The 17,583-nt window shown below is 43.5% G+C and overlaps 1 protein-coding gene across 1 annotated transcript; it reads left to right on the forward strand.

Moving 5' to 3' along the window:
* Window positions 1–245: 245 nt before the first annotated feature.
* CSUI_003983 (formin frm3) lies at window positions 246–16,022 on the forward strand (the record flags this gene model as incomplete). Its single annotated transcript, XM_068064178.1, has 8 exons — window positions 246–7,460; window positions 8,047–8,186; window positions 9,295–10,505; window positions 11,594–11,836; window positions 12,703–12,787; window positions 13,916–14,165; window positions 14,841–14,935; window positions 15,267–16,022. The coding sequence occupies exons 1-8, from the start codon at window positions 2,090–2,092 to the stop codon at window positions 16,020–16,022; spliced, it is 8,151 nt and encodes a 2,716-aa protein (XP_067923843.1). The 5' UTR covers window positions 246–2,089.
* Window positions 16,023–17,583: the final 1,561 nt, after the last annotated feature.

Genomic DNA, 17,583 nt, shown 5'->3' on the forward strand with positions numbered 1-17,583 from the left:
CTTGCTTGCCGTACGTGTCAGAGTCCATGAAGATGAAGGAGAAGATGGAAAGAGACAGGTGGTGTGCTTTGACGAGTTAAGACAATCTCTACTTTCATTTCACTAGGTAGGATGATGAAGGAAGGAATGGACGGCGCCCCTGTGTGTGCAATCATCATCACCCACTCGAGATGTGATCCTCAGCCTGTGGCACGTCCTTCCTATTGAGTCCTTGGTTGAGAAGTTCGAGTGTATGTACACCTCAACCACCCCTGAAGCTATGATGGTGGCGATGATGATAAAGATGATGGCAAATAGAAAACAAACGAAGGGATGCTTTGAAAACGGGCTGTTCCGTGAAATCTATCATTGGCGTTGTATCTTTGTTTCTTTGTGAATGAATGAATGAGGGAAGAAAAGATGATATGTCTCTTTCTCCGGGGTCTTCCTCGCGGATTCTTTGGCTCGGGAGGCAAAGCTCTGTTTTCATCTCTTCTTCTTATCTTCATCTTCTCTTCGAGAAGAAAGGAAGAGGAGAACGGAGAAAGCACATAGAGACGAGTGATTTTTCTCTTCTTCATCTACTTTCTCCCAGGCGAGTCCATCATCACCACTCAAATCTCTTTGTCCCTTACCAAAGAACATCATGTAAAGAAGGAAAGAAGAAGACAGGCGTTTCTGTTTCTTCTTTTCTCTTCTTTCTTTGTTTCTTTCTTCCTTTTCTCTCGAGAGAAGCGATAGGAACTCGCCAGTCTCACTTTTTCTGCTTTTTCTTCTTATGGGCGTCTGAAGTCGCCGCTTACATAGCCGCTCGAAAAGTCGTATCTTCAAGTCAAATCTTCTCATTCCTAAACACCCTTTCAGAGTCTTCCGTTGCTTTCTCCTTTCTTCCTTGTCTTTCGTCTCTCTGACCTTTCTTTCAGTCAACGGGTTTCTCAATTCTCCATTTTCGGTCTTCTCATCTTCCGCGTTTCTCCGCGTGAGGTGTGTTTGAAAAGAAAGCCTAAAGTTCCAAGCCTGCATTCTCTTCGTCTTCATTACTTTACAACTCAAGTAAAAAGCTAGCAAATTTTTCTTTCCCGTCATTTTGTTTCCGTTTTTGTTCATCTTGTCTTAGAATTCTTTGTCTCTGCTTCTCCGAAAGCTTTCCTTTTTCTTCTCTCTTCAGCATCCGAGTCGCAAGAAAAGCCTAGCTAAAGATCTCCTTGGTAGAACCTGCTCTGTCTTTCTCACAGGAGAGACGGCTCATGCCCTCATTTACTTCTTTCTTCTTCCCTTCTGTGTCTCGCTCGTCGTCTACAGCTCCTTCTGGTCCTGTTTCAGTCCTTTTCACTCTCGATTTCTTCTCCTCTGTTTAGGATGATATCTTCATCATAGAATAGCAGGCTTTTCTGTCTCTTCTTGTCTTTCCTTTCTTCCGCGACGCCAGATCAGGGCATCTCCTCCAGAGTGGGGTTCTTTCACTTCTTTTCTTCGTCCTTTGTTTCTTTCTGTCAGTCTCTATACCATTCATCCGGTTTCATATATAGGAAGAGATACCTAGCTGGCTTTTTAAGATTTTTTCTTCATCTCCCCTTGTTCTTCTCTTCCTCCTTCTCTCTTCCGCCGCATCGAACCTTTCTACATAGAGAGAAGAAGTTCAAAGACTACATGGATCGTCGAGGCAATCGAAGATAAACACGGGAGAGAGAGAGAGAGATTTTAACTCTTCCTCTTTGTCTGCTGCTTTCGCGATCTCTGCTTCTTTGTATCATTGAACTGAAGTTTCAGAGGAAGAGAAGAAGTACAAGAAGAGAAAAGAGAAAGGAGAAAGAAGAGAGCGAAAAGAAGAGGAAGAATAAAGGGGAGATACTGAGACTGCTATATCTCTCGCCTCTGTTATGAAAGAAGAAGAAGAAAGAAAGGTGCGTAGAAGAGAAAGAAGAAGAAGTAGAGAACATAAAGATAGCTAGTAGTTAAGAGTCGAGGGCATTCGTTTCTTTCTTTTAACGAGAGAAAAGATGATCTTCTTCATGTCTGTCTGTTGTCTCCACTCTTCTTTTATCTTCTCTCTTGATCGAGAGAGTAAGGAAAACTCGCCTTTCTCTCTCTTTCTCTCTCTCTGTAAAAGATGATTGAAGAGACAGAAGAAATAGACACCTCCTTGGCAAAGGAAAAGAAGAAGAAGAAGGGTCAAGATGAAAGGAAATTCCAAGGGCAAGAAAGAGAGGTAGCAGAAGAAGAGAAAGGACAGGGAGAAGAAGAAAAAGAAGGTTCTAAGCATCCTTCTTCTACTTTTTCTTTTGTAGATACACCTCATGAGAGGCATATCAATGTCCTTTCTCTCTCTTCTTCTTCAGCATGCAATCAAGATGAAAAGGCCGAAAGTAAGAAATCTCCCAGACAGGAAGGAGAAGAGAAAGCAGAGAATAAGAAAGAAGAGGAAGAAAAGGAAGAAGAAGAAAAGAGAAAGATGAATGAGAAAGAAAAAGAGGAAGAAGAAAAACCCATTCTTGAACCCCATTCTTCTTCTTTCTCTTCCTCTTCTACTTTCTCTTCTTCTTTTTCTTTGAATCCCATGATAGAGAGAACAGTTAGTCAAGCCTTTCATATTCCATCCAAGCTTAAGCATAAACCTCGCTTACATCTTCATCGTCTTTCTCCTTCTTCTATCACGTCACCTTCGTCCTCTTATCTTTCTTCTTCCTCTCCTTCTTCAAGCTCGGCAGTTTGCTCCCCTCTCAGTGAAACACAAGAAGCTCTACACAAGAAAACGGGTCAAACCAAGAGAGGCATTTCCTCCTCTTTCTCTCGTTTCTCTCCCCTCTCTCGTCTTTCTCCTTTGAATCGTGTTCGACAGAGTCAGCCTCTCTCACCTCAGTCAACACCTTCTTCTTCTTCTCCTCCTCTTCTTCCTCTACCTACTGTAGTCACCCCTCCCGCTGCGTTCTCTTCTTCTTCTTCTCAGCCTTTCATTTCTTCTTCCTCTTTTCCTTCTCCTTATCATAGAAACACCGCGACATGTCATGCGCCGTTGTCTTTCTCTTCTTCTTCTCTTTCTCATGATCTTCGTCAGGAAGCACTTTCTTCATCTTTACCTAGGTGTGGAGACCCTTCCCCCAGTAGTATCGGTCGCGATAACTGTATGAACCCTCCGGTAAAGAAAGGCAGAAGAACCTCTTTCTTTGCAAATAAACTTTCTTCTTCTTCCTCTTCTTCTCTTCTACGTCTATTCACCCCCTCGCCGAAATCGTCTCGAGCCTCTTCTTCTCTTGAAGAACAACCCAAGAAAGAACAAGAGAAACGTTTCTCTTCTTCTTCTTCTCCATTGTCTCTAAGACAATGTGTATCTTCAACTCCTGAGAATGATCAGTCTCTGCATGATACAGTCGCTTCACATTCCTCGGGTCTACCGACCCCTCTATTATCTGGCAAGTCGATAGAGGACAACCCTCTCCTTACCTCCTTGTCTTCTCCCTTCACAAGAGAAAAGAACCCTCCCCCTGTTCTTCCTATCTCACGTGAAGAGCAACACAGTCACCCCCACTATTCTTCTTCTTTACAGAGTCAAGTCCCTCATTCTTCTTCTTCTTCTTTGGTAGTCAGGAGAAGGAAATCGATCTTTCGATTCTTCTCATCCCCGGGCTCTTCTCAACGGTCTCGGAATAACAGTAGGAGTTCTACCCCGCAACTAGGGCATCGTAAGACTCTTTCTTTCTCATCTCCTTTCTCTCGGTCTCCTGCACCTCGAGGAAGTTCTATAGAGAGTGAGAAGTCTTCGTCAGACTCGCGAAATCCTACTATTTCTACGTATACTTCTTCATCGTCTCTTCTTTTTAATCAGGGGGAGGAAAGAGATGGTCTAAACGCTTCTTCTTCTTCCTCTTCTTCTCGTCCAAAGAAAGATATCTTCTTTCGTGGAGCGAGCTTATCGTCTTTCTCACATGATAAGCTGCATCAGAGACAGCTAAGCTTCGCACTGCCCCATAGGGAAGGACTCCAACCGAGTCAGCAGTCTCTCACAGGAGCGACAAGCATTCCCCAGCTTGAAGAAGAAGGAGAAGAAGATGAAGAAGGAGAAGAAGAACAACAGGGAGAACAAGATGTGAGAAGAAGAGCAAGAAGAAGTGAGAGTAGTAAAGGAAGAAGAGAAGAGGAGATTCTCGCATCGTTTTCATCTTCTTGCGCTTCTTCTCCTCGATCAGAAGAGAAGCGAGAAGCAGAAGAAGAGAGGAAAGGCAATTGTAGGCGTAGAAGACGTAAGAGAAGTAAATCTCCCTCTTCTTTAATCTTCCATCCGTCTCACTCACATCAACAGTCCCCTTCTTATTCTCCAATGGGTAGATCTTCTTTCTCTCTTGTTCATCCTTCTTCTCAACCACCTCCTGCCTCTTCAAAATTTAGTCCCAAGAAAGCAGGTCTCTTTATGATACCTAGAGGAAGAAGACCCAGAGATCCCGCAGAGGTCAGCATGAATGAAGAAAAGGAAGAAGAAAGAGACAAGGATCGTCTTGACGAGAGAAAATTGAGCTCCTTTTCTTTCTTAAAACGAGGGAAGCGAAATGGTGATTCTTCTTCTCTCGCTGCATCACAAAGAAAGGATGATGATAAAGAAGAACAAGAAGGAAGACAAGAAGAGAAAGAAAAAGAGAGAGAGGGTGAGGGGGGTGAAGGAAAGCCGTCTCTTCTTCATGAAAGCTCTTCTCAGCATCGGTATCATCCATCCTCTCCTTCTACACGTTCCTCTTCCTTTTATCGCAGTCTCTCTTCATCTTTTCTCTCCACTTTGAAATCTCCCAGTCGCCGTCATGCGCAGACAAAGAAAGACGCCTTTTCTTCTTCTATTACTCCGTCAACTCTTCTTCAAGACAAAGAGCCTCGGGGTGCAGTGTCACCTGCTGTGAAACAGCCTCTATCGAAATCTCTTTCTTCGAGAGCCGGCTTAGATGTCTTGCTATGGAGAAAGAAACATAATGATGGTAGAAGGAAGAAGAGTGATAATCCGGGAAAGGATAGGCAACAAGCCTCTCCGTCTTCTGCTCTAGCTCCACCTGGATCTTATTCTTCTTCTTCTTTTTCGGTGAAGAGGAATGAAAGACAAAGCGATCCGAAAAGAACGAAAGAAAGAGAAGACCCGGATGATCTGACGCTACGCCCTGTCATGAAGAAGAAAGATGAAGATGAGAAAGAAAACGAGAAAGAAGAACAAAAGAAGAAGATCGACGTGATCCAAGATCAGAAGACTGTGTATCGTTTTCACTATGAGGGAGAGAAAGCTCTTTTTGTGAATGGTGAGAGAGGAGAGAATCTGCTTCATCTCTTTCGCAGTGTATCTTCCCCTTCATGTAAAGAAAGGTTAAGGTGTTCTTCTTCTTCTTCCTCGAGTCGCCTCTTCGATTCTCTTCAATCTAGTGATGGAGATCTCCAAAGAATGAAGATGAAGGTGAGCTATACTCCCTCAGGAAGACTTCTCTCGGAGAAATCGATAAGAAAGTCTTTCTCTGCTCGAGATCGGATCTTCCCCCCTCCTTCATCTTTTCTTCCTTTGCACCAAGGAGGAGATCTAAGGAAAAAGAAGAAGAAGAAGATAAAGGAGGAAAAAGAAGAAGTAGATGCAATAGGCAAACACCGAAGATCGACCTTTCTCGGGACAGAACAACGAGATACAAAGGAGGAGGACCAGATACAAGAAGAAGAGGATAAGAAAGGTGAGGTCTCTTTTTCTGCTTTGTATCCTCATCCTGATAGCCAGAGAATCTTCAATCTTTCTCCTCCTACTCCTCTTGTGTCGACTGTCTCTCTTCCTGAGCTATCGCATGAGCATAAGCATGGCCTTCTCGGCGTTTCTCAGGAAGGGGTGGTAGACTCGGGTCCCTCCTCTGATTCCTCTTCTTCTTCTCTATCTCAGAATCTCTCCTCTTCTTCTTCACCCAGAGAAGACACTATCTCTCAATATGTCACATGTGCAGAAACTCTAGATGAAGAAGAAGAAGAGGATGAAGAAGAAGGAAAAGAGAGAGAAGAAGAAAAGAGGAGTCCACCTATCATCGTAGGAGATTCTCCTCAAGGAGATAAGAATAAGCACGCAGATTCACAAGGGGAATCTTCTTCTTCTCTTTCTTCTTCTTCTTTAGTTCCAGCTAACGCAGTGATGAATGGAGATGTAAAGAACGAGAAGAAGATCTCGCCAGCAGATATACCGCCTCCTGAGTTAAATATCGAACAACCTCCTAGAGAAGAAGAAGAAGAGAAATATCTTTTAGGAATTGCTTCATCTTCTCCTTCTCGTAGATCTGACAGGGGAGAAGAAGAGGCTGAAGGACCAAAGAAGCAGGAGAGAAAGGAGAAGAAGGTCAAGATGGAGAAGAAAGAAGACGAGGAAATGGCGAAGGTGACAAAGGAGGGTGAAGAAAGTCACGATGAGGATGAAGAAGATAAGAGAAAGTTGCAGACGATTTCAAAGAACGAGAAGGAGAGCTCGTCTTCTTATGTTCTCGCCTCTCTCTTTCTTTCGAAGGCCGCAGAGCTCGTTCTCGAGGGCAGCGAGGAGGAGAAGAAGAAAATGCCTGGAGGTGCTGCTGACGTCGTTGTCGATGAGTCGACACACCTGGCAAAGCTCCAGTCTCTTCTTCGGCAAATTCACACTGTCCTCGACTCTCTCAAATCTTCTCCTAGAGAGGAAGAGATACCACGCCACCTACAAGGAGAAGAAGAAAAAGGAGAAGAGAAAGAAAAAGGAAAAGAAGAAGAAGAAAGCAAAGGAAAGGATGACAGCCTTGTCTCAGGAACATCTTTCTCCAATAGAATAGACGAAGAAATGAACAAGAAAGAAAAAGAAGAAGAAGAGAAGACTGGAGGATCTAGTCCGTCTTCACTCCTTGCCTCTCCTCACGGGGTGGGGGGGAGAGAAGCACTCAATGAGGAGAAGGATGAGAGTGCGACGTCGATACAAGGAGAAAGAGAAGAAGAAGAAGAAAAAGAAAAGAAGAAGAACAGTTCTTCTTCTTCTTCGGCACTGCTTTCTTCTTCCTCTCTTTCTGACAATGTTGTTGAGAGACACCCCGAAAAGACTCGTGGGGGTGGACTAAGAGAAACGAAAGATGCGGCCGTACAGACTTCGCTAGATATCTTTGAAAAGAAGGGGGGTGAAGAAAGACAAGAAGGAGACCATTCTTCTTCTCCTCTCTCTTCTGTCAAAGCACCTCATCTCCCCAAGTCAGGCAAAGGTAAACCTCCTGGTCCTCCTCCTTCTTCTGCGGCAGGTCTTCTTTCGAAGTCTTCTTCGTCTTCTTTAGGGGAGGCGAAGAAACCTCCATTACCAGGAGAAGAAGGAAAGACTGTAAGCGAATCTTCTTCTTCTCCTCCATCTTTATCATCGAAGAAAGCACCTTCTCGTGCTCCTCCTCCTCCTTCAAGCAAACGTCCCTCAGGCCCTCCTCCTCCTTCAAAGGCAGGCGGCAAAGGCCCTCCCCCGCCACCCCCTAAGGCAGGCGGTGCCAAAGGTATGTGGTCTTAAGGCATGCAAGCCCGCATGCAAAGTTAGAAATAACGAATAGAGAGAGAGGTAGATAGATAGATCAGAGATGCATAGACTGAAGATAGGTCAACGAGAAATAAATAGGTAGATATGGGAGTGATGAGAGATAGAGGTTAAATCATCTTCTTGTTCTTCTAATTCATCTTCTCGTCTTCATATGTCTTGTGTTGGCCCCGTCATGCCTAACGCCAACTTTGTCGTCTCCACCGAAATGTCTTCTTTCCTTCTTTCGTCTGAGCTGCCTAGTGCATACATCGCTATCGACAGTATATAGAGGATTTATGTCTTTAGACTTCTCTCGTTGATCTACTGGATCTCTTCCGCAAACCCTTCAGAAGATGACGCATGTGTGTGGATTTAGCGTTCATCTGTGATGTATATACATCTATATCTATCAATTTACTTTTCTATTTATCTCTCTCTTTTTTCATACATTGATGTGTATGTACACCTCGTCCTCCCCCTCCTCCAGTTTCCTTTCTTCTTTCATTTCTTTCTTTCATTTCTTTCTTTTCCGTCTTTTGTCTCTATTCGACCGTCTCACCAACTAGGTGGAGCGAAGTTAACTCCTTTCAAAGCAAAGGCTGCAGGAGGAGCTCGTTTTCTATTAAGCGAAGATCTTATCCCCAAACCCCCCCCTGGGTATAAGGCTGTAAATAAACTTCAATGGATGCCTCTCAATGAAGATAAGGTCCGTCAAACAATCCTTTCTCAGTCACTTTCTTTCTTTCTTTCTCTCTTGCGTTTTCTTCTTTTTCTTCTATCTCTTGCCTTAGTAGAGGTTGCCATCTATACACTTGGCTTGACAGATGTAGATAAATACAGAGAAAGATCTCTTTCTGTCGCAGTAGATACATCATAGATCGATCAGAGAGAAAGAGAGAGAGAGATAGGTAGGTGGAGTGGAAGAGAGACACAATGAAGATAGACCTTGTTGATGATTTAGATGCACATTTGATCTGATATATGGAGACTTCTTCTATGATATCGAGACCTTCAGGACATTTGGCCAGCATACTAACTGCTCTATGCAATAGACAGACAGACAGACAGACAGGAGAAGCGATGAGTCTTTTACGACCGCACAAAAACTCTCGCCGGGCCTATCATCACCTCTCCATTCTATCTATCTCCCTTCAATCTCTCTTGAGTCCACCTGTCATATATATATATGTATATATATATATATGTCTATGTTTCCTTTCGTGTCTTTCTATCTGCGTATGTGTGTGTGCCTATGTATTCGTAGAGTTGGTATTGTGTTTTATGTATGAGTATGTCTGCGTTGAATGAAGTGTCGGCGGAGGGTCAGCATGCACGCAAATTCTCTCTATTTTTCTTCTCCTAACTATGAGATAGCAGGACTACGGCAAGCACTACTACGACTACTACCGCTACCAATAGTAGCAGTAGCAGTAATAGTAGTAATACTAGCCTCTCCTTGTTCTTCTTTATACAGAGAGAGAGAGAAACTGGACCTGTCCCTCAGTCCCCTTTCTATTCTCATCACGTGTGTTGTGGGGTTTTCTTCTTCTTCTTATGATGGTTCTGGACTGCCTTCTCATTTAGAGCAAGTCGATTGAAGAGTATTTATACGTCAGTACACCGGCACTCGAGATAGACAGAGAGATTAGAAATTGGCAGACAGGTCGGTACCGAGAGAATGTGTGAGTTCCTGTATCTCTGTTTCATGATCTCTCTGGCGTTTTCTTCTTCTCTATCGATCCATCAATCTTTCTTTCTGTCTTTTCTCCTATCTGTACTACATCTCTATCAAAATTTGTCTATCTTTTTCTCAGGTATGTGGGACAATCTTTGAGGATCTGTTGCATCGTTATCCTCTCTCTTCTTCTTCTTCTTCTCCCGTCAAACCGCTTGTTGATCCAAAGTCTCCGCCTCCGACCGCTCCCCCGTCATCATCACCCCCCCCTTCTTCTCTTCTGACTGTCCCTTCTTCTCCATCTCCTCTTCTCGGAGGAGAAGTTGTCTCTACTACTGCGTCCCCAGGTTCGCCTTCTTCTTCTTCTCTTCTTCTCCCAGGGGCGGGTTCGTCGGTTTCTTCTTCTTCTCCCTCACATCCAGAAGGCAAAGAAGAAGAAGAAGAAAGAGAACATCTCGACGATAAACAAAGAGACGAAGGAAGTGCAAAGGTGACGATGGGCAAAGATCTCTCGTTTAAACATGAAGAGAAAGAGAAACCTACACAAGGAGGAGAAGAGATCCCTGCCGTCTGTAATGCTGAAGAAGCTTCTGAACTGAACAAGACAAAGAAGAAGAAGAACGACGAGGACCATAGCAGTAGTAGTACTTGTCCTACCAAACCTAGCGAATCTCTTTTTGTCCTAGAAACAGGTGGTAAGACACCTGCGCACCTAAAGAAAGAAGAAGAAGATAATAGTCATGAAAATTCTTCTCTCGATCATGATGGTAAAGAAGAGGAGAAGACCAAGAAGACTGTCGTTGTGTCTTCTTCTTCTTCTCATCACTCGGATGGACAAATCGAAGCTCCTCAAGAGAAGACGAGGAATCGAAGAGGAAGTCTTCCTCCTCCTTTTCGCTATCGTCTGGATTTCGCGCAGATCTATCGCTTGTTTTATGTCGATGAAGAAAGCCTAAGAAAAGCATCCAAAACAGGGAAGTCTTCAGATGACGGCGGGAGTACAAGTGGCAACGGCATGACTGGAGGAGGGGGGGGAGGAGGAAAGAAGAAGTTGGGCGTTTTAGATTCAAAGTCGAGTCAGAATGTGGAGATCTGCTTGAAGAAGTATAAGCTCTCTTCTCTCGAAGATTTCAAGGCCCTCACCCAAGAGATTGACGATCCAACGACTCTGTCGATCGATACAAATCTAGCAGATAACATAACGCAGTACTGGCCTGATGCAAGTATGAAGGAAGCCTTATGTAAAAAGACGATGGACGAAGTAGGGGCGATGCCTTCAGCGGATCAGCTCTACTATGTGCTCCTCACACAAATCTCTCTAGCGAAAGAGAAGCTGAACTTCTTCATACAGTAAGGCACCATTGTCCCATGACCTACTACAGTTGAAAGAGGGGGGAGAACAAGAAGAAGAAGAACAACAACAACAGTGGTGGTTATGGCACAGTGAATGGAGTTAGTTGATTTGTATCTCCTCATAGAGATCCATAGAAATGTGCCGTACAGACAGTCATATAGAGAAAGATAGATGGATGGAGACGGTGACTGAGATAGATAGATAGATAGATAACACAGGTTATGTGTATGTGTTGACGTCTTGCATGATGTCCCTCTTTGAAAGCCGTCTGCTTCTATGTACGTAGGACGTCTCTATACACTCATGTAGGCATATGTATACACATATGCGAGTCTGTATATACAGTCGCTTGTGTATATGTATACATATATGTGGATGAATACACACCATGTGCTGATGAGGGAACTGTTTTTTCTCCTTTTCTATGGTAGATGTTTTCTTACTAGCAGATGTGCTATGTATGTATTCATCTTCATAGATATCTGTATGTATATACATGTATATACCGACTCGGGTCTTGTATAGAGTGCGTTGTCTGTCGTGAAGAAAGACGAGAGGAGAGAGAAGAGACTTTCTGTGGGCGTGCGAGGCAGTCTACAAGAGATAGACTAAAAGACTTACGTCATTCATTTCTCCATTCAGTCATTCCCTACTCTTCTGATCACATCGTAGTTCAAATAGAGATAGATCAACATGAAGAAGAAGAAGGGGAGTGTCTTTATCTCTTGTTACCCTTGCATGAGTAGCAATCTAGATAGATATAGGGAGCGGGATGTAGATGAATCATTTCCCAAGTTTTTTCTTCTTCACTCTTTTTCTTTCTTTTCTTTCCCTGTCTGCCTCTTTCTTTCGTGCTCTCTGTTAAACCTTCTCTCCTTTGTCCGTTGGGTATATATGTCTCTTCATGTTTCAAATCTCACTTTCTCTTTCTCTATCTCTCATTTCTTCTCTCTCCTTCACTCTCTGTCTGTCTATATCTGCGTGTCTATCTCTGTTTATGTTTTTCTCTTCTCCCCGTCTTCTTTCTCTGTCTTCATTCCTTCTTCTCTTCTTGTCTTCCTTTCCTTCTTTTTGTCTGTCTTAGGAGACGGGCCGTAGATGAGGAGTTGGAGAGTAAAGATGAGAAGTTCAAGAAATATAGCGAAGGCGTGAAGAGCCTCCAGAAAGTTTTGGAGAATGAGACTTTCCTAGATCTCTTAAGTATTATGGTGCGGCTAGGGAACTGTGTCAATAGAGGAACCAAAGAAGGCTATGGCTTCAAGCTTAAAGACTTCGTTAATCAGATGTCTTCATGTATCAGTAGAGATAAATCCACCAATCTATTCAAGTAAGGAGCTACACCCCCTACTCTTCTTCTTCTCTTCACTCTCTCCAAATATAGTCGCATTGTATACATACATTCATCTATATAGACTTCTCTTGTCTTTATCCGTGATCTCCCTGTTCATCGACCTATCCATCTGTCGTTCATCTATCTGTCTACTCTATCTATCTATCTCTCTTTAATCTACGGATCTATATTATCTATCTTCAATCTATCTATCTATCTCTCTAGGTCTTTCTATCTGTGTGTGGCGTGTTGGGTTTGTCGGTGTGTTTTGAGCAGGATGATCGGGGAGCAGGGAGGAGGTGGACGGGGAGGTGGCGAGAGAAAAAAGAGAGAGAGACACAGGGGCATATCTCTTTTCTTTTATACATCTCTATGAATCTCTTTTTATATAGGTGTACACATGCATACATAGATATGACTCCTACACCTACACTACCGGCGAGAGAGAGAGAGAGAGACCTCATGTATCTTCACTTTCATTAGCGCTCCTCTATTTCTCTTCTCTTGGTACAGCGGTTGTCGAGCCGTTCTTCTTCTTCTTCTCTCGGTCATTCTCCTTCTCTCCTCTATCAGTTAATCACCGTACACATACAGTGTAGAGATCCCAACAGAGACATATCTCTCTCTTCTTCAGTTTCCTCCTCGAAATCCGAGCTTAAATGTCGTGTAGCTACGTATCTGTCTCTCTACCTGTCTCTCTATCCTGTCTCTCTTCTCTTCCCTTGTACTCCCCCTTGCGTTCACCGCCAAATCGAATCTTCTCTATAGAAGTCTGTCTATAGATGTCTATACATCTGTCTGTTCCCTTCTTCTCTTCTCTTCGTATCTTCTTTCTTTTCTTTTTTCTTTCTTTCTTTCTGTAGGGTGTTCGTGGAGGTCGTTGTCGAGCAGAATCCTGGAGCCTGGGAAGAACTTTCTTTCCTTCAACACGTCGATGCTGCAAAAGGCGTAGGTCTTCGGTATACACCTAGATATCTATCTATACGCATGAGGATAGATAGAGGTACCTACCACCCACTTCTGCATGCATCTCAATATGTAGAATTTCGAGAATATCTCCCCTTTCTTCTTCCTTTTCATCGTGGTCCTCTCTGTCTTCCTCGAAGAATGTCTAGGGAAAGAGGAAAGAAGAAAAAGAGAGAGGATGATGCTGAGGGGTGTCATCTTGTCTTCATCTGACTCCTCCATACATACATAGAGAGAGAAACGGGAGTCATTTTCTATCGATGTATTCACATGTTTCTATACTTCTCTCTCGCCGTATCCTCCCATGTCTATCTACACATGAAGCTACCTCGCGATACATAAATAGTATTTATATCTATGTCTCTCGATAGATAGATAGATATCTATACATATCTAGCTCTCCATGTGTATGTCACTTTCTGTCTATAGATCTCTCTATTATCTGTATGTCTCTATCCTCATCTATCTTGTCGTATCTCTTCTTCTCTTTCCTCTCTCTTGTTCGTCATTGGTGTGTTGTATGATCTTCACCGTTCTATATTCATTCTTCTCTGTCTCTCTGTCTCTATCCCTCTCTATCTGTCTCTTTATCTTCGATGGATCTATCTTCAGTCTATCTATCTATCTATCTATGCACATGAATCTGTCTGTCTTTTCCTAGGGATGGTCGCGAAGAGAGACAACGTGTCCGCTGTGTAAAGGAGTCTTCTCAAGGATCTACGCCTACGACCTTCATACAGGCGTCTTCCTAGCTCAAGTAAGGCCATGACGCAGAAGAGGAAAGAAAGAGAGAGAAATCTACAAAGAAGCAACGGCAGATAAGGAGAAGAAGAAAGAGAGAAAGAACAAGGCAAGGGAGAGGAAGGGAGGAAGAAAGAAAGAGTGAGTCTCTCTGCTTTCTCTTCTTTTCTCCCCCATAGTATCGGACGTCTTTCGAATTTCGGAGGGAGGATTGGCGGGACGAAGAGAGAGAGAGGGAACGGTGTTTTCTTTCTTTCGTTCTCTCTTTTCTCTCTAACCTCTTGTTTCTTGCATTGGTGAATGCATCTTCTTTTCTTGCTCTCTTTCTCTTTCTGTCTTTCTTCCGCTTCTCTTTCTTTTCAAAACTAGGCATCTTGCAGCCTAACTTTCCAGGCCGACCAACCTTCATCTGAGGAGGAGGAGGAAGAAGAGGAAGAAGGAGGAGAAGAAGAAGAATATCAGGAGGGAGATCAGCAGGAGCAACAAGAACACGAAGAAGCAGGAGGAGGAGAAGAAGAAAGACGAAGAGGAAGAAGAGGACGGAGGTCTCCTAGCGAAGTGTCATCTGTCTCCACAAGAAGGAGCTCGAGGGAAAGAAGGAGACAACAAGAACGGTTTAGTAAGCACACGACTCCCGACTGCATATACACTACCATACGCAGACGGCATGTATACATCATCACACACCTGTCCATACAAGGGTATGTATCTAGATCTCCCTATATATCTATATATGTAGATATTGAAGATATAGTACTATCTGCCTCCTCTGGATATAGATGCATGAGCGTCTCTCTTCACAATATATAGTTAGGGAGTTCAAGACGTGCATGGCACGCATGCATTGCATTCGCGGGCGGCTTCAGTGTGATGGGGATAGGGTCTAAACACACCTCCAATAAAGAGAGAAAGAAGACGGATCTCTTCTCACTCTTGTTCTCCTTACTCCTTTTCCGAGTTAGCTTCTCCTCTCGGTATAGATCAAGCGAGAATTTTCAGCAAACCTCGCCTTTTTCTTATGTTCGTTTCTCGTCGATTCTTCTTTCTTCTCTTTTCTTTGTTTCTTTCCTTCTGTCTTTTGAAAGCTCTCCGACGTCCTCCATTTCTTCGTCTTTCTTTTCTTCTTTCTCTTTCTCTGTCGACTCTCTCTCTTCGCATTGAGAGCCTCCGAATGAGCCTGAAAGAGATAGATATGAGAGAGAAGGAGAGAACAGAAGAGGAGGAGGAGGAGAAGAGAAAAGTGACGAATGTATTATGTAGGCTGTCGTGTCTGTCTGCGCTTGTCCGAATATAGGGCGATCATTACGGCAGATCCATCGGACTCGCGAAGTTCTTTTGAGACGAAGAGGAGGAGGAGAAGAAGACGCCGAGCCAGGGGGAGGAGAAACGGTAAGAAAGAAGACACGGAGTAAATGACAGAGTGAGAGTCGCTCTAAGCAAGTCCGTAGATCCGTTCTCAATGCAATTTCTTCACTCTTCTTGCTTCTTTCACGGTACTCTCCCTCTACTTTCACACGCTGCAGATCGCCTAGGGAGAAACCCCATACTATGTATATATATGTGACTGATATGGGCATAGTGACCTATCTCTACTGATGTCTCTGTGTATATGTATATCGATGACTGTGTATGAGATGGATAGCTTTGATCTTTTCTTCTTGCATCTTCTGACTTTCTTCCTCTATGTTGTTGTGTTGCTTTCTCTCCACCTTCTTTCTAGGTCCGCATCAGCCCTTCCCAGCATTCTCGTCATTTGCATAATCGTCAGGGATCTCCTGTCTCTCCATCGTCTTCTTTGCATGGCTATGGGAGAGGAGGGAGGGGAGAAAGGAGAACAGAAAGGACGGGAGACGGAAGAGAGGAAGAAGAAGAAGTAGGGGGTCGTTCATATCATTATTACAATGGTCAAGCTTCTCATGCTTCTCCTTCCTCTTCTTCTTCTTCCGCGGTGCCTGTCTTCATTCCTCAACAAGACCACCGTGCATGCACCCGGACAGTAATCTGGAGATCTTCTTCTTCTCCTTGTCCGTGTCCTTCTCCTCCACATCCTTCTGCTTCTTCTTCGTCTTCTCCACCCTACTACGCTTCTTCTTCTTACTATCCTCCTCCTTCTTCTCCTCCTTCCGTCGCACCCTCCTCTTCAACAGTTCTTTACCCTAGAGAAGAAAATGGTCTCTTCCCTACTACTACTGCGCATGAGACAGAGACAGATTCATATCAGAACGATGAATATGGAGTTGAAGAAGAAGAAGAAGGAGAACAAGAAGAAGAACGAGAAGATTTAGAAGTGGAGAATACTAGACAAGGCATGACGAATGGAATTAAATTCTTTCTCTCATTTATAGAATCCGTTTCATCTTTCTTCGCATCTTGTCCAGAAGAGTTTTGGTCTTTCTTTTTTATCTTACATCATTCTTCATCTTCTTCATTGAGTTCTTCATATGCAGTCCACCGTACTAAGTATGCCTCAAACTAGCCTTCCTCTCTCACCGAACTTTACATAGAGACATACATAGACACCTATACATACATCCATGTACACGTATCACCTGTGTAGTATCTATGTGTTGTCTTCAGAGGAGTTGCTCTTCTTCTTCTTTGGCGGAGGTCTTCCTTCTTTCCTCTCTCGCCTCTTTCTCCGTCGCTATCCACTTGTCTATGCATATTCCACCATACACAGATACATCTGTTTACTGACTACATCTACATGTATGTAGTCATTTACGGCTATATAGGAGATATCTATCTATGTGAATCTGTGTATCTATATGACTGTTTGTGTATATTGGTTCTATGTATGTATCCATCTACCTGTATCTATCTATGTATGCATGTCCATATCTTTCCATCTGAAGTAGAGCCTTGTTCATTTCTGTTGACCTTCTTCTCCCCCGTATCTCCAGATGTCCTAGATCAGATCAGATAGATCAGATCGCTTTTTCGTTCTTCTTAGGAACGGCTACAGCTAACTCGACATTTCGGCACTATATATATCTCAGATGTCTGTATACAGATAGCTGCATGTGTACATGAATGCATCTAGTCATGTAGCTATTCATACACAGATATCACGCCTGTCATACGCGACTTGTATGTGAAGAAGTCTCGACCTCGTCTGCTGCGTATTCCGGCCCGCGGAAGCAAATTGGCTTATGTGGGCGGTATAGACGTGGGATGTGTGGAGGCTCTCTAGTGTCTATGCCTGCCTCTAGTAATAATGATGAAGCAGAGAAAACGACCAGCGCGAGACTGGGATGACAGACGTGTCTTCGGTCTTCTACAGTTAGGTTTAGGAAAAAGAGGAAGAGGAGAAGAAAGAGTTTCTGCTTTCTTACCTCTCTTTTCTTTTCGCTTTTCTTTCGTGTGTGTGTAGGTCGTTCTTCTTCGAGGAGAAGGACAAAGTCAAAAAGACTCTCAGCTCAAGAAGTGAGACGAAACAACACATCTGTCTATCTATCTATGTATCTATCTATATCTATGTATCTATATCTATCTATCTATCGTGATGACCTCTCATACACCTAAAACATTCTAGAGACCATCGTGTTCTTCAGGAGGTCATCTCCTCGTATTCTCTCTTTGTATATCTATACACACGATATAGGACACATACATGTAGACTCCCCCGGCTTTATCTCTGTTCGTAAGGATATATATATATATATATGTCTCTATTTCTAGTTGATCCATGTATGCAGATAGGTGTCCTGTGTGCGTGTATGGAGAGAGATAGAGATGGTGTATGACTTCCTGAGTAGATAGGCCTATATAGTATCTATGTATGTATGTATCTATGTATGTGAAAATGAAAGTTTTGATTCCAGCAGAGTGGGGAGAAAACTTGTTCCTCGATTTCGCGGGGAGGGGGGACTATCCGTGAGTTGATAGTCTCGTAGCATATGCGTGATATCACACACGACGGGGAAGATACCACGCACATGCTACGAGTGGAGCACGACGAGACAAACTGGATGCATGGTCTCGGGTGTATATACACCTCCTAGGTGTATACGTATCAAACTGCATGCAGGTTTTCA

This window comes from Cystoisospora suis (assembly GCF_002600585.1).
Source record: "Cystoisospora suis strain Wien I chromosome Unknown contig_1796, whole genome shotgun sequence".
In the NCBI taxonomy this organism is placed as follows: domain Eukaryota; phylum Apicomplexa; class Conoidasida; order Eucoccidiorida; family Sarcocystidae; genus Cystoisospora; species Cystoisospora suis.